The sequence below is a fragment of the Octodon degus genome, unplaced genomic scaffold, assembly GCF_000260255.1.
Source record: "Octodon degus isolate 3935 unplaced genomic scaffold, OctDeg1.0 scaffold00081, whole genome shotgun sequence".
Classification (NCBI taxonomy): Eukaryota; Metazoa; Chordata; class Mammalia; order Rodentia; family Octodontidae; genus Octodon; species Octodon degus.
The window spans coordinates 10127898-10142869 of record NW_004524657.1 but is presented as its reverse complement, the minus strand read 5'-3'; the positions used below and the strand labels follow the sequence as shown (position 1 = coordinate 10142869).

At 36.0% G+C, this 14972-nt stretch overlaps 1 protein-coding gene across 1 annotated transcript in view; it reads right to left on the bottom strand.

Annotated features, from left to right (window-relative positions):
• Nucleotides 1–634: 634 nt before the first annotated feature.
• Zpld1 (zona pellucida like domain containing 1) overlaps nucleotides 635–14972 on the bottom strand; it is a 39197-nt gene continuing 24859 nt past the window's right edge. The window contains exons 5-10 of the mRNA XM_004636596.1: nucleotides 13530–13627; nucleotides 12317–12397; nucleotides 8923–9094; nucleotides 7557–7665; nucleotides 1635–1664; nucleotides 635–810 (exon numbers count right to left, since the gene is read on the bottom strand). Of these exons, the coding sequence (XP_004636653.1) occupies nucleotides 635–810; nucleotides 1635–1664; nucleotides 7557–7665; nucleotides 8923–9094; nucleotides 12317–12397; nucleotides 13530–13627 (666 nt within the window). The remainder of the gene's footprint in view (nucleotides 811–1634; nucleotides 1665–7556; nucleotides 7666–8922; nucleotides 9095–12316; nucleotides 12398–13529; nucleotides 13628–14972) is intronic.

The following is a 14972-nucleotide window of genomic DNA, read 5'->3' as shown; positions in this document are numbered from 1 at the left end:
CCTGTTTACTCTCTGTGTGATGGATGTCTCAGGTTGACATACATTTCCCAGGAGTTTGACTTCCTATTTGTTTTTAGGGTACAGTATCAGACATAAAAATCAGCCCAAAACACAGTAGGCCATAGAACAAATACCGAATTTTCAGATGTCAAATTGGATGGTCTACTGAGTATATTATCCTAGGCTGCACTATACATGATAGAAGAAGAATCACATTTCATGATAAGACCACATATGCAAATCTAAAGCCATTGCATTGATCTTTAAGGCTTAGGAAAAGAATGAAACAAATTCCATATTTCTTCTATGCCAACTCTCTACCTTGTAAACCAATGAGCTACATAAAACTACAATGAAATTAAATATGTCTGATCCTGTGAGATTTAAGTCCTGGACATATTTTATTTATTGTCAGTATACCCATTGAAGTCATAAAAACAGGGCTGGCCACACATATAAGTAACAATACCAACAGTACAAGAAATATTTCACTATCATTCTGATGAGATTATGCTGTGAAATCTATCAAACCTACAAATATCGAGTAGCTGGCACTCAGCTCTGGTGGAACAGGGACCGCAGTCACACACGGATAATGACTTCAGCCTTCCCTCAAGAACAGACCTTGGCATAATCACTCAAAGGCTGGGTTTCTTATGCCACTCAACACCAGACTGGTGGGCCCCTTCCTGTGGAGAAGGGCCAGCGAGCAAAGGAGCAGGGAAAAGCTCGTGACTCCCAGAACAACCATTCCCGCTATCAGTGCACTGGTGATGGTGTTCATCTGGAATGCAGGCACACTCAGAGAACCTGTGAACAATCACAAACACACCAAAGGCTGAATAAAAAAATTAAAAAATAGCGAAATAAGCTATAAGACGCTATACCCCTCAGCCAACAGATTGCAAGTTTAAAAATTATCAATGAACTACTTTTAAAATATAAAAGACTTGCAAAACTAGAATTCATTACATTTAATTGATTATGATTTTCTAACTGGTCACCAAACACTTCTTTTTTCTTTTTTAAACAATACAAAATGGTAAGAAAAAAAACAGAAATGATACAAAATTTCACTAAACAAAATAATAGAAGTTGACAGTGGTTGTTGCATTGCATATTGTCTTCACATTAGTTGTTCAGGTTATCAGATATAAACCTACAAAATTGGTTTTAAAGAAATTAGAAGAAATTGAAAAGAAGAAAAAAAGAAATTTTTAAAGAAAGAATTTAAATATTAACTGCTCCTTTTAATAGACCAGCAGAAATCAGCAGTACGATTACCCCAACTATCGTGCATATAACCACGAACATATTTTTTCTCTTCTTTGTTTTGTCCTTTTCTCATCCCACTTTTTGTTTCCTATTGAACAGATTCTTTCCCTTCCACAGGATAAATTACACCCTCCAGATTTTATTTACTTTTTCAGGTTCTCATACTAGTATGGCAATACTATGTTTGCACATGCAGGTCTGATTTATTTCACTTAGCAGTACAGTCTTTAGTTGAATCCATTTACCTATAAAAGCCTCGAATTTATCTTTTTCATAGCAGAGTACTACTCCATTAATAAAAATACTAAACACTTTTAAAGCATAGAACTTTTGTTTGTAATAAATGGAGATTATCTTACCAAGTTGTGAGTTGTTGGTTGGTGTCTCATCTGAGGAGTGAAAATAAGAAAAGAGAAATGACACATCTCTTCAAATATTTATCTTTGTTTCCTGAGTCCATAGTAACTTTGTATCTGTGTCACTTGTTCTCCATCCACAAGCTCCAAAGCGAGGTATAAATGAAAAACTTCCTCAAACCATTCTGCTTCTCCAATTTTCTGTCCCACTTTATCCTCTGTTTCCAGGTCCATACCCTGCCACTTCTCTGAATGTCTGAATAAAATCCCAAAAATATATGATGCTGCGGTCTTTCCTTTCAACTGAATTTCATCATTACCTCGCCAGTCAGGTCAGTAGGAACAGTAGCTGTTAATAGCTACTACATTTCTTTACGGTCCTACAACCTCCCATTGTGATTCTGTTACAGAGAAACATTCATTATTCAGTATCACTCTGTTTTACGTGTTGCCGATTTGTCCAATGTACCCTTCAAAAACACTGTTGTAAGTTACAATGAGATAAACTCACACATAAAAAGTAAATGAAAGAAGAAATAATTCCTGGATTGAGTTGTAATTTTATTTGTATCTGTTAAGTCCAAGATTGAAGCTGTTGATTTTCCACTTTTCTTTGGCAAATATTAAACACATTCCCTTGTTTTCCCAATTTTTGTTGTCCAGTTTGAAACCATGTCACTACTAACCTTTGAGCTTAATAAACTGTTGAATTTCATATTGCTGTTGACACATGTATATGCCTGTGAGTGTTACTTATTTGAGCCATAAAACATATGCAGTTCAGTGTTTCTTTCAGGAGTATAAATATTACTCCTGTAATTAATGTGTGTACTGCTACATGGCTTATAAAGTACTATTTTATGTTATTATATTTCTCATGATATCCATTGCTGCTACTCCCATTCTACAGGTGAAAACACTTCTCCCCGTCACAATCTTTCTGGCAAAGTAAACATGCTGAAATCTAAGCTACATTTCAGGATTTCTTCTAAAATTCTGTAAACTGGCCAATGATGGAAATTATTTTTGGCCGTGGAGATGAATACCTCAAGCTAAGAATTCAGGGACTACTTTTTAAAACAATTAATGGGAGAATCCAGTGGGACATTACTAAAACATCTGATGCTGTTCAGAGGCATGTATCTTGCCAAAAATGACAGTGTTTCCTATCTGATCCTAAAGTATAGTGTTCAAAATTAATACAGCATTCATTATTTGACTTATTAGTATGATGTATTGCATTAGAATAGGAAAAAATAGCCAGAGATTTTTGTTGTAGGACACTCTCAAAAAATCCTAACTTCCAACCAACTCTGCTTTATAGAAACAATTCCTTCCCATGGAAATAAAAGAGATAAATGGACTGTGATCAAATCATCCAAAGATCTACATATCTTTCTGCAAGACAAGCTGCCTCACTGGAACACAGAAATATAATGTGTAATACTCACAACTTCTCTTTTTAAAGTTCTTCTTTTTTTAGAAAGCATACTTAAGTTGCCTTTGTAAATGTACTGAAGAGCTGGGGAGATAGCACAGTGGCCTAGTTATGTGCCATGTGGGCCCCAGAACCTCAGGCACACTGTGTTGGCCACCAAAACTGGGCATGTTGGTGCACACCTGTAATCCCAGTGCTGGGGAGGCTGAGACAGAAGGATCACTACGAGTTTGAGCTGTGCAGTGAGACCCTGTATCAACTAAATAAATAGATAAATAAATAAATATGCTGAGGAATAGGATTTTTCTTGCTAAGTGTTCCAAGTAAGACACAAGGGCCGACTAAACACCTTGCTACTTTCTGCATTTGAGGTTAATAATGTCAGACTACTTCCTCCACTGCCCGCATGATCATCAACTTCACATAGCCTTGTGTGAGAGGTCACCCTGAGCCCTTGGCTGTGGGCGCAACCTCCCTGTGTGTGCCACCTGAGCACATCACCTCCTGCTTCTAGAACTGAGAAATGAAGCTTTCTTCCATTGACAACTGAACAATCAAGCAATAAAATGGTTGAATACTGTTTGGAATTATATTTGAAGGTAAATAAGGATAGAATGACTTTATCAGGTGGCTGTGTCTGATGTTCTCTATTCTTGTGTCATTGTAATAAAAAACATTGTCTGGCCCAAAGGAAGAGGTAGACATCCTTCAGGAAACTTTTGTCACCACACAATTCTGTTTTCCCTTAAATCTACTTGCTCTTGACATCCACATATACACCAAGAGACGCACATGCAGTTTTCTGAAATTAGAATAGATTCGAATACCAAATGTAGTGAGCACTTCAAGGGATATATAGCTCCCTGAGGATCCACAGAAGAAGGCAAAATTGGCAAAGCCACAGGTGTTTCAAAGCCAGAAAGATCACATATATTGCTGTCACCCTTTGCTCTTTCTTTCTCATGTAAAACGTTAGAATAAATGGAAAGTTTAGAAACTGTGCCAAGACACATGCAGAATATATATCTCCTTTCTTATCCCTAAAAAATAATTTTTAAAAAATCTTTAAATCTTTAAATACCCATAAAATTTTACCTCTAAACTTTTTACTTTATGTTTGCTAATAGTCTCCTTCTGAACTCTAAGGTCTCCAAAGGCAAAATTTGTGGCCCAGTTCTTAGCAAAATACCTGTCTCAAGCAGGGGCTAAATAAATATGTTCATAGGAATTATTAACTACCCAAAAAACTCAATGATACCAGTTGATAAGAATTTGGCTTGGGCTTCTGTATAGTGCCAGAATTATATCCTATATGCATTTTTTTCCACCACTGCTAACATTAGGGCAGTTTATTTTTTTATTTTAATTTTATTTGTTCATTTATTTATTTATTTATTGTATTTTAAGAGAAAGATCTACAGGGTGTTCAGGGTCTCATTACTAGATCAGACTCCTAGTGATCCACCTGTGTACAGCCTTGGAAGAGCTGGGATTATAGGCATGCACCACCACACCCAGTCTCAATCACCATCTCAGAGCGCCCTGGGGGCCTGGGGATTGGAACCCCTGGCCCTTCTGCCTGCTTGAAGGCACTTTAATCCACTGAGCTATTTGGCTGGCCCTATTTGGGCACTATAAATAAGAACATTTCAGTAATTTTGAGGATTTCATGTTTAAAAACTGTGAATATTTTCCTAAATCAACTAATAAAATGATTGAAGTTGGTTAGAAATAAACAAAATTACACCCAAGACAAATCAGGAGGTTTGACAACTTATTAAGCTTGAGCTAAGTCAGATATGTAGGGAAAAGTAGTGGTTCGGTGAGCAAACAGAGAAAAACTTTCAAGTATCAGAGAGCTCTGAAGACAGCAATTCAAGCCTGGTTGGACTTGTTATAGAAAATCAACCCTACCACCTGGAGTGATAAATTCTAGCTAATTCAGCTAAAAACTATCACAATATCATATGCAAGAGAAAGAGGAAGCCCTGGTCATTAAATTGCACGTGACATTTACGTAGGACTGGCCTGTGGGTAGGTCTGTGGGTAGGCATGAGTTCTGAGTTACACGGTTGGGTGGAATTAAAGTAAATGTATGTGCATTACAGCTAACAATGTCAATATTGTGCTATGTGAACCTCTAAGCAGTGAGGCCACCATGATCACCTCACAGAGAAAACCACCCTACTGCTATTTACCAAAATAATGCATCCAGAAAGAGTGAGAGACCCGAGGAAGTCCAGAAGGCTCAAACACGGTCTGTGAGGGCCTCTACTGGTGCAGAAACCCGAAGTGACTCAGACACGGCTCACAGGCACCATGAAGTAAGTGATTCGTGCAGGTCAGAAATTGGAAAGGAAGAAATCTGAGTGCACTATCAGAGGCATTTTGCTAGTTCTTTGCTCTGTTGTAGCGTAGATACTTTTGGGCCACTGGATACGGGATGGGTGAAAACTACAAATCTAGATAATTGATAAGCTGTGGTACAATTAGACATTTCTGTTTGGTAATCTTCTTCAGGACTTGTAAATCTTGTGTTTTGTCTGTTTTAAGAAAAAAAAAAGTACTTATTAAAATTTGTAATGTTTAAATTTGATTGGACCCAGGTAAGAAGGCAAGGAGGTTATTAAGAAAGAAAAGCCATTTACCCAAAAGGGATAGAAAAGATGTCTCTTCCAAGGTTTCACAAAAAACTAAGTCTAGACATGCTCCAGAGAAATAAACAATATTTTTTAGTTTGCCTACCAAAAAGCTTTCCTAATTACTGGCAGCAAGAACTGAGTCTCTGTCCAAGCTAATTCAATAAGCAATTTCTTACAGTTCCACAGAGTTAAGAACTGTGCTTTCCACACACCCCTAACCAGCCATTTTCTAACCATCAGAGGAATGGGGGACTAAGTTTTAAATTTCATACTTAATAAATCTCTGCATTGCTTAAAGGGCCCATTATTTGCTTTTAAAATAATGGCACCTCTGCAAACATAAGGAAGTAAATGATTAAAGCAATTGTCTAGTTTTTTTAAGGGAAAATTACTTATTATTTATCATTTACCTATTTTTTAATATTTTTATTGAGAAACAAATAGCAATGAGACAGTTTCACAACTGATTAGTAGTACATTTTCAATAATTAGTACATTAGATATTGTTGTTTTAGTGGTTATTCACTGTATAAGATGCAGACCTGATATCCTGTCTCAAACACTATTAGAACAAACCTCTCTATTCATTGAATTAAGAGACTGGACCTGTATACCTATCCTAACTATATTGAGTATACAGATACAAAATGGTCATTCATTTGTACCCCCTTTTTTGATTAGTTTTGTCAGAGAAGGGCATTCCATTGTCACTTAAATACTGTAGGTGCATGAATTCAGCCAAATATCCCAATATAGTTCAGTAGTCCATAATAGTAGTGGGTTTTCCATGAGACTGTCAATGTCTGAAATTGTCAACAACTTCATTCACCTATTTTAGGAAAACTTGCTTTCTACAAACAACATAAATGAAAAAGTAAAGAAAACAGAAATGTACATAAGAGAGAATAAAATGGAGAAAATATTATTAGCGTATAATCCAAACCAGAATTGTTTTTGTAGACAAATTGAGAAACACAAAATTAGAAAGCATCTTGAAGCACACTTTGTAAAACCCCTTATTTTAAACATGAAGAATCTTTGGCCCAGAAAAGTGAAGTAAAATCCTAAGCCTCACACCTTGTTAAAACAACAGTTAGACCTAGAACCATTTTTTCCAGTTTCAGTTTCAAAATATATATTATTTGATACAGGCAACTCTAGCTATCTCTGGGTTCACACTGGCTTAAGTCAGGACCCTTTGTGGAATTGGGGGGGGGGTGTTAAGTGTGGGCAGGAGATATGCCCACATTTGTATGCAGGAGTAGGTAAAAATAGTTGTGTCCCTTTGCTGCATAAGCGAGCGCACTGGCTGGGGTACGCAGTGGGGCGCTGGAAGGCAACAGCACGCAAAACTGGCCAATTTCAGGAGTATGTATGAGGGCTGTTTACAGAGATGTGGGAAATTCGCAAGAGAAAGTCAAGTTTCCTGGGCAGGGGAGTAAGGGAAGAACCCAGCGAGGGCAGCTTCAGAACTCAGGCACACAGAGCACGGGCTTCACAAATCGGGGCCGCCCTTCCGCTGGCAGTGCCACCCCGAAACCCCACCAGAAGCTGGGTGGTGCGGAGGCAGTCAGCAGAACGAACAGAGCTGGGAGGGAAGAGCAGCGCGCGGCAGCCCCGCGTGCGTGCGTGCGTGTAAAAAGAAAAATGTATGGAGGGCAATACTGTCCTTTCTGTGAAAGTTGAGCAAACAAGAAAGTACTGTGAAGTTAAAGTTGCATAGCAGTGTATCTTGTCTCACAGTTAATTAGTGCTGTTTAGGAAGCACTTTGAACTCTCTTTAGAAGCCAGTAACGAGCCATTTTGGCACGTCTATTACCACCTATAAAGCCAAGAGGCTCTTACCGCTCCTAGTAATGATGGGACCGGCGGAGAGCACGGCGTTGCCCGAAGTGCTCTGGGGGCGCCACGTGGTCCAGCTCTCTGCAGCTCTCCTCTCTCTGTGGCCGCAAATCTGAGGTGTTAATGAAAACAAATGAAATTCCACACTAGCACAAAATTGCTTCTTTATGGCCATTTGGAAAGCAGATTCTTTTGGAAGAGACACCACATGTTCTGTTTTATTCATTTCCTTCTGTGCATTTATTTAATTACTTAGCGTATAACTGCTACAGTGTTTCTTCTCCTGGCGTGGGCCACATTTCTTATTTCCTCCCACTGTAATTGTGCACGGCTTCATTAATTTACAGAGCTCAGTGGCTCGCCAGAAAGAAAGCTGTGTTTATCAAATTTTTCTACTTTTATTTCTCTCAAGCCTTTAATAAATTCTTCCCTAAAATATTGGTCAGCACAGACCCACAGTAATGTGGACTCTCCATTTACCTCCCTCTGGTAGAGCTAGTTAAGACCAAAGAGATCAGCGAGTGTGAAGAGATAGTTTTCTCTTTATGCATGAGCTGAGCATAAATACAAATATATTAAAGCTACTTCAAATAAAAAAGCTTACATTTTTTCTTGCTAATACTGATGTAGCTCTAGGGGGCTGTCAAAATAGAATGTTGGAAGGTTTTTTTTTAATTATTATTCACTGCTAACTAGGTTTGTATAGTAATATTGACTATTCATTATTTATTTTTGCTCACTACTAACTGGCTCTGTTATTTAATGATAGTTAAAAATCCACATCTTTTATAGCTTTTTACTTTTAATCCACAGTGTCCTGGGCCATCTGGCAGCAGTCTTACTCTCTAACACAGTTTAGCCCCTTCCCAGGGTGTCCCATTCTCCTATAAGATGCTCACTCTGTGCTATGTGGCCTAGACTTCCAACATCCTTTGGTGTGGAGTGTCTCTGGCTCGCCTGACTTTGCCCCTCTGGGATATGTCTATCTTGAAGGGCACAGGTGGGGCACATGTCTTCCATCAATCCCTTGGCTCTACCCCCCATCTCTCTCTTGACGGCGAGTACTGCCCTTCTACCACAGTGCACATTTGTCTGCTATATGCCATGAAACCTTGTCTTTGTTGCATGAAAATCACATGATACAAAATATAAGCTAACAATTCATAATTCGTGAACATTTCATCTCTATGTCCCTACATATGCTTGCCAGAGGTAGGTTTTCAATAGATCTTTATTATATGAAGCAATAAATTCTATTTCAAACCATTTGACATAGATAGAAATTAGCTCCCGACCTTTGATAGCTTTTGAACTAAGATCAATTCAACAATTTAGGATAAAGGGTTTTTTTTTAAAACAAAAAACATACTGGCATAAGGAAGGGGCAGTCATCAGCTCTGCAGAGCTTGGTCACACAGTGCAGGAAAACGGTGGACATCTTCTGATTTTTGTGCTTCACAAATCGGAACACCTCGAAGGAAAACCGGCCCCGCTGGCTTCTGCCATTCTCAATGACAGTGGTTTGAGGATCTTTGTCACAGCTGTGTTTTAGGGAATGTGAAAACAGCATATCATTGGTCTACTGAGACTTTAAAATTATGTAATTTCTCAAGTAACAAGGGCACCTCAGGACACTATGAACCAATAGAACCATGCCTTGTTATGCTGTAGAATAATAACATAAGCTAATTCAATAGCTATGAGTTACAATAGCAACCTAGATCATACAATGTAAATAGATTAGTGTGTGATTACAATAGCCCCATCAAATCTGGAGTATTATACAGTGATACTTCCATTCACAAGCTTAATTCATTTCACAATTCTGGAAAAGATGGCCACCTTCGTGGTCATGATTAGTTGCAAAGTTCACAAATAAAAGCAAAATTTTGCCAAACACTTCTGTTTGGGAAACATATTACAAACAAACACAGTTGTGAACCTAGGAACCACTGTATACTCATGGGATTCAAAAATGCAAACATTATAAAACATATACTGTAAAAAGTCTCCCTCCCATCTTTGCCCTGGTCCACATCATTTCATGAACCTTTCAAAGCTGAAAGGTTTATTTGTTCAGTGTCCCATAAAGCGTGAAAATAAAGAAATAAGAATGTACCTAATGTCCCTTGCTCCTTAAACAAATGAGATTTTTAAAAAGTTTGGCAGCAAGCCTATGGCTGTTTCCATATTAATATGTGGAGAGCCTCTTCATTCTTTTTACACAGCTGTATAGTATTCCATCATGCAAATCTGCTAAGGTTCTATCCCTGGTACCACAATTATGCCATAAAACCTTTTCTTTGTTGCATGAAAATCACATGATATAAAATATAAGCTGGGGGGCTAGGGAGATGGCTCAGTAGAATAAGCACTCGCCTGGCAAGTGCAAGGGCCTGAGTTCAGTCCCTGGTTCTGCCAAAAAAAAATATAAATAAATTAATTAATTAAATAAAATATAAGTTAACAATTCAGAATTCATGACTATTTAATCTCTATGTCCCTACATATGCTTGCCAAAAGATAGGTTTTCTCTTTTTTTTTATATTTAAAAACTGAATTTTATTGAACTGAAGTTACTTTTAGAAAAAAGACAAATGACAAACTGAATAACTATGTTCACAAAATAAATGTTAAATGTATAAAGAAATAAAAGGTAGGTTTTCAATAGATCTTTACTAGATGAAGTGATAAATTATTTTTCAAACCATTTGACATAGATAGAAATTAATATAATATATATGTATATATACATATGCTTATTATGTTGTATTGAGTGACATATGCAGCCCATGCTGTTTTATCTCTTATAAGTTATCCAGCAATGTAATTAAGAACCTGCTTTTCCCACTGATCTGTGGTTGTACAGCCCATCAGATATGACATCTAGAGAAGGTCAGACTCACCTCATTTCCTCTGATTGCCATTGATATTTTTATTTGTCAGTTATATTTCTTTTTCTTTATTACATTAGTTTATAATTCTCTTATTTTTTTTCAAATTAAGTAAAAGTAAGGTTGTTTTTTACTTAATTGATCACAAAATGTTGGTTTACATTTTGAATTTTTATATGAATGTCAGACGTTTTTAAAATTCAGAGTGGTAAAGACTTTCTCTTTTCTGATATTGTTACAAATTGCTAGTCCTAGGGCTGGCCAAACAGCTCAGCAAATTAAAGCACCTGCAAGCAGGCACAGGGGCTGGGGGTTTGATCCCTGGGCCTGCCATGCCAGCCCCAACCCCCGGTGCGCACTGAGACAGCAATTGAGGCTGGGCATGGTAAAGTGCACCTGCAATCCCAGCTCTTGGGAAACTGTAAACAGGCGGATCACTACAAGTCCAATCTAGTAGTGAGACCCTGAACACCCTGTAGCCCCTTCCCTAAAAAAAATTTAAAAAATGAAAAAAATACGCTGCCTTGGTATTTATACTAGCAGTCTGAAGATTGAATTACACATTACAGATTCATAATATTTTATCATCATAGAAATTTTCATAAACATGAAAAATGGTAAGACAAAATGATACAAAATTTTCCCATATATAGTCAACTGAGAACATTTTGGTATTTTTCTACACTGTCTTTTCTATGATATAAATGGGGACCCATTATATATACAATTGTTTATATTGATTATATCCCTTCATATATTAATATACTTAAATATTTAAAAATTAAATATTTCTAAGACTGTAAGACTACTGAGACAAAAAGAGAAAAAGAAAAAGCAAACCAACTTATTTCCACTTAATAAGTAACTGTATGATTGTGGTATTTGTGTGAACTCTCAGTATAATGATTCTCTACCTTCTTACTTCTCAGTATATTATTTGTTTCCTGATTTGACTATTTCAAATAATACCAACAGACCAGAACATCATAAATATTGTAAAATATAAATATCAATTTAAAAAGATAAAATCAAACACTATGAATCCTTTTAAAATTTGGTATGTACTGACGTTCACCCCACACTTCCAGGAGCACCCCTTTTAACCACATCCTCTGACCCTCATCTTAAACTTGATTAGCTAATAAAACACTTTCTCTTGGCTTCGCCCTGTACTGTTCTCATCATGTGTCAATAAGCTGCAGTGATCTGAGCCGACTGCATTTTACAGGCATGATTAGAGGACATCACCCCACTCTCTTTTCTACTGTCAGATAAAAATGCTGAAAAGGAGCTAGAATGATTAAATGGTTTTCTGATCAATGTTCTCTTTCCCCAAATGTAGATTATGTTCACTTTATCATTGTCTATTGGGGCATGAAGTTGAAGTTATTGGCTCTGATTTTTTTAAGAAGAAGCTGTAGGTATATTATACTTTCATATTAAATATTGATAAATGATCAAAAGCATTTTGGAGTCTAAATTATCCGGGAAATTACTTTAATTTTAGTATCCTTTTGACATATGATGAGATGGGCTAGCTGCAGATAAATAATACCTTCTTACCATGTTTCTCTTATTGCTAATAATGTCCTTACCATGCTGTACTAAAACAGTAAAATATCATCACATTTTCTGAACTTGCATGAAACATCTTAGTGGACATAACATAGGTGCAGCTCTCCTTCAACAAAAGCTTTATCAGCATTTTGTGTGTTGAAATTAATTCTAGCTACATAAGGACTAAAAATCAAAGTGTAAACCTTTCAATTTGAAAGCCACAATAATGTTCTATAATTTGTTTATCTAGAGTTGCCATTGTAGTTGTAAACAACTGGGTCTTTGGTATCAATACAAGGCATAGACACCTACCTGAGGAAGAGATCATATCGAATATCATCGTTTGGGTTCCCTGATGGGGTTGTGTAGCAATAATCCATTAAGACATTCCATCTGCAGAGAGGCACACAGAACCTAAACTCAGAATCCCCTTTCAGATGTAGGTTATTAGTCCAAAGGAGTCGAATATCAACAGACTTCTTATTATATGGAAAGTAGGTTTTATTCCTCATTAGTACAGGCTTCTTGATAATTAAAATTTTCTTCAAGAAAGAACACGCTTAAACATCTACAACTAATTCTTATGCCCACCTGTGGGGTTAAGGCTAATGCTACCCATATACAAAATTGGGGAAAAAGTAAGTGACTGGCCAAAGTCTAAAGAAAAAAGATGCCGCAAAATAAGTTATATAAATGCTTGTATGTCTCACTCCAACCAGTGTTCTTTTCTTTCTAGAAGTTACCGACTCTAACACAAGGCAGGTGCACAAATGACATGCTGGCATCAGTGGGCATGGGAGTCTGCAACTGGCATTTGCGAGGAAAAAAAGCCATGAGGCATGAGGCCAAACTGAGCCAAGACTTAAACATGGTTTCCCTCAGCTCTAGTTGCCATAAGAAAGCACAAATACATGGAAAATTAATACCAAAATCTCCTGAATTTATTAAGGCATTTTTAAAGAGTCACATATATCAGTGACTGGAAAGAAACCGAGCAGGTAAACAGAACAGAATAGAAGTTCTCGTTTTGCTTCTGTTTTGATCACTCTAAATTTCTGGAGTATAATAGAAGGCTGAAGTGATTTTGTTCTTTGCACAAATGTTTCTGAATACTTATAAATATAATTTTGATTCATATCCTGATGGAGACAATTCTTTGCTTTTTTTGTACTAAATAATAATATACATACAGAAAAGTAGACAAATTGGAAGTGTTCAGAAATGACTAACATATCTGGGTAGTCATCTTTCTGATGAAGAAATAGAGCTTTCTGGTTATTCCTCAAAAATCTCCCCATGGCTTCCTCCAGTTACTACCTCTCTTTTTATATGGAAAAATGTGTTATCTTTCAATTAATGACATAAAATGTTAGCCCTTAAACTTTGTAAATTTTTGTTTCTACCTATTAGTGTGCCTAAATGGTGCAATAATGACAGTATTTTTCAAATGAAATTAAAAATGAGTGAGCTAACATTATGACTCTTTAAATATTTGAACCAGCAAAATATAAGAGTTTGAAAATACCTGCCATCCAGATTAGTAGCTTGTACAGCTGCAAACACTTTGGTTTTCAAAGGTAATCCTATGCTTGGGATAATTAATTGTTGACTGTAGGTTGAATCCTAGTGAGGAAATAATAAACAATCTATGATTACCTCCCAACAAAACACATTCATCACCAACACCAACAGTGTTAAAAAACAATAGGTATCAGTATAAATATACACAACCAACTACCAAAGGATTTTACTTAATCCTCTGGGTTTTGGCAGAACTTCTTTTAAATCGTATGTATATAGCAAACTGATTTGTGATGATAAATATTTTTCTTTCCATAGTCATTAATAGTCATGATTTAAGTTATATTCAATTGTTACTGGTTAAGAATCAGTTTGCTTAATATTCAATAGCCAATTTTCAGTTTATTTAAATTAGCATTTCATTTATTAAATTATCTTTGTTCTAATATTCAGTTTGTTTAAATGAAATCTGTTTCAATTTACTCTTTACTATTGGAGTATTAGGCTTTACACTTTTGGTGATTTTCCGTTCACCCCAAATCACTTATCTTACATTTTGAAATTACTAAAATATAATTAAAATCTAAGGGAGAAAAAAGTTCAACACAATCTCTGAATTGTGAAACACACACCACAGAGTCTGATACCAAATTACTTGATGTTCACTTATAGAATGGTGGCTTTATTTTAGTTTCTTTGCTTTTAAATTAGATCAATTCTATAATAGCAGTGTAGCCAATATATAGCATTTCCCAATGTACCGTACTTTAAAGCATCAAATTAGACATTAAACAGGAACAGCTATGTTCTGAAAATAAAGAAAACGACAGAAAATAATATAGAATGTAAAAAAGAAAATGCTCAAAATTTAAGTAAACAATTTATCTGCCCTGCAGAAAGTTGTCTCCGTACTACCCAAATCTTGTAAATCTAAAGACATTACAGTTTTGTAACAAAAGAGCATTTTTAATGTTTATTAAGAAGTTTTACGATCCTAAAGACAGATAAAGTACTTATAATACTGGAAAGAAATCAACATATTTTGAATTTTAAAAATTAAAGCAACAATAGTTTGGATACTTCTGAGAACATTTATATTCATATTGAGTATTCCACTCTAGATAAAACCAAGTAAACAATGGATTACATGATGTATTTAGAAACTATTATTTTGTGTTTCTCATTTTCTGTAATTCTGTTATAAATTATAATAGCTTTTCCAATCATATCTGAAGGTGGTATTTTATTTAATAGTCTTCTTGCCTCCTTTCCCAGTGTCTCCAAGTAAACTACACTAACGAGTCACCTTTTCATATGTTCATGTTGAAATTACTCAAAAGAATGTCTGCCTTCCTTATAAGCAGTGTATTGCTAATTTATTTGAAAATCATATATGACCATTGTGGTTTCAACATTAATCATCAACATTTTCCTCCTGAGACTGGTT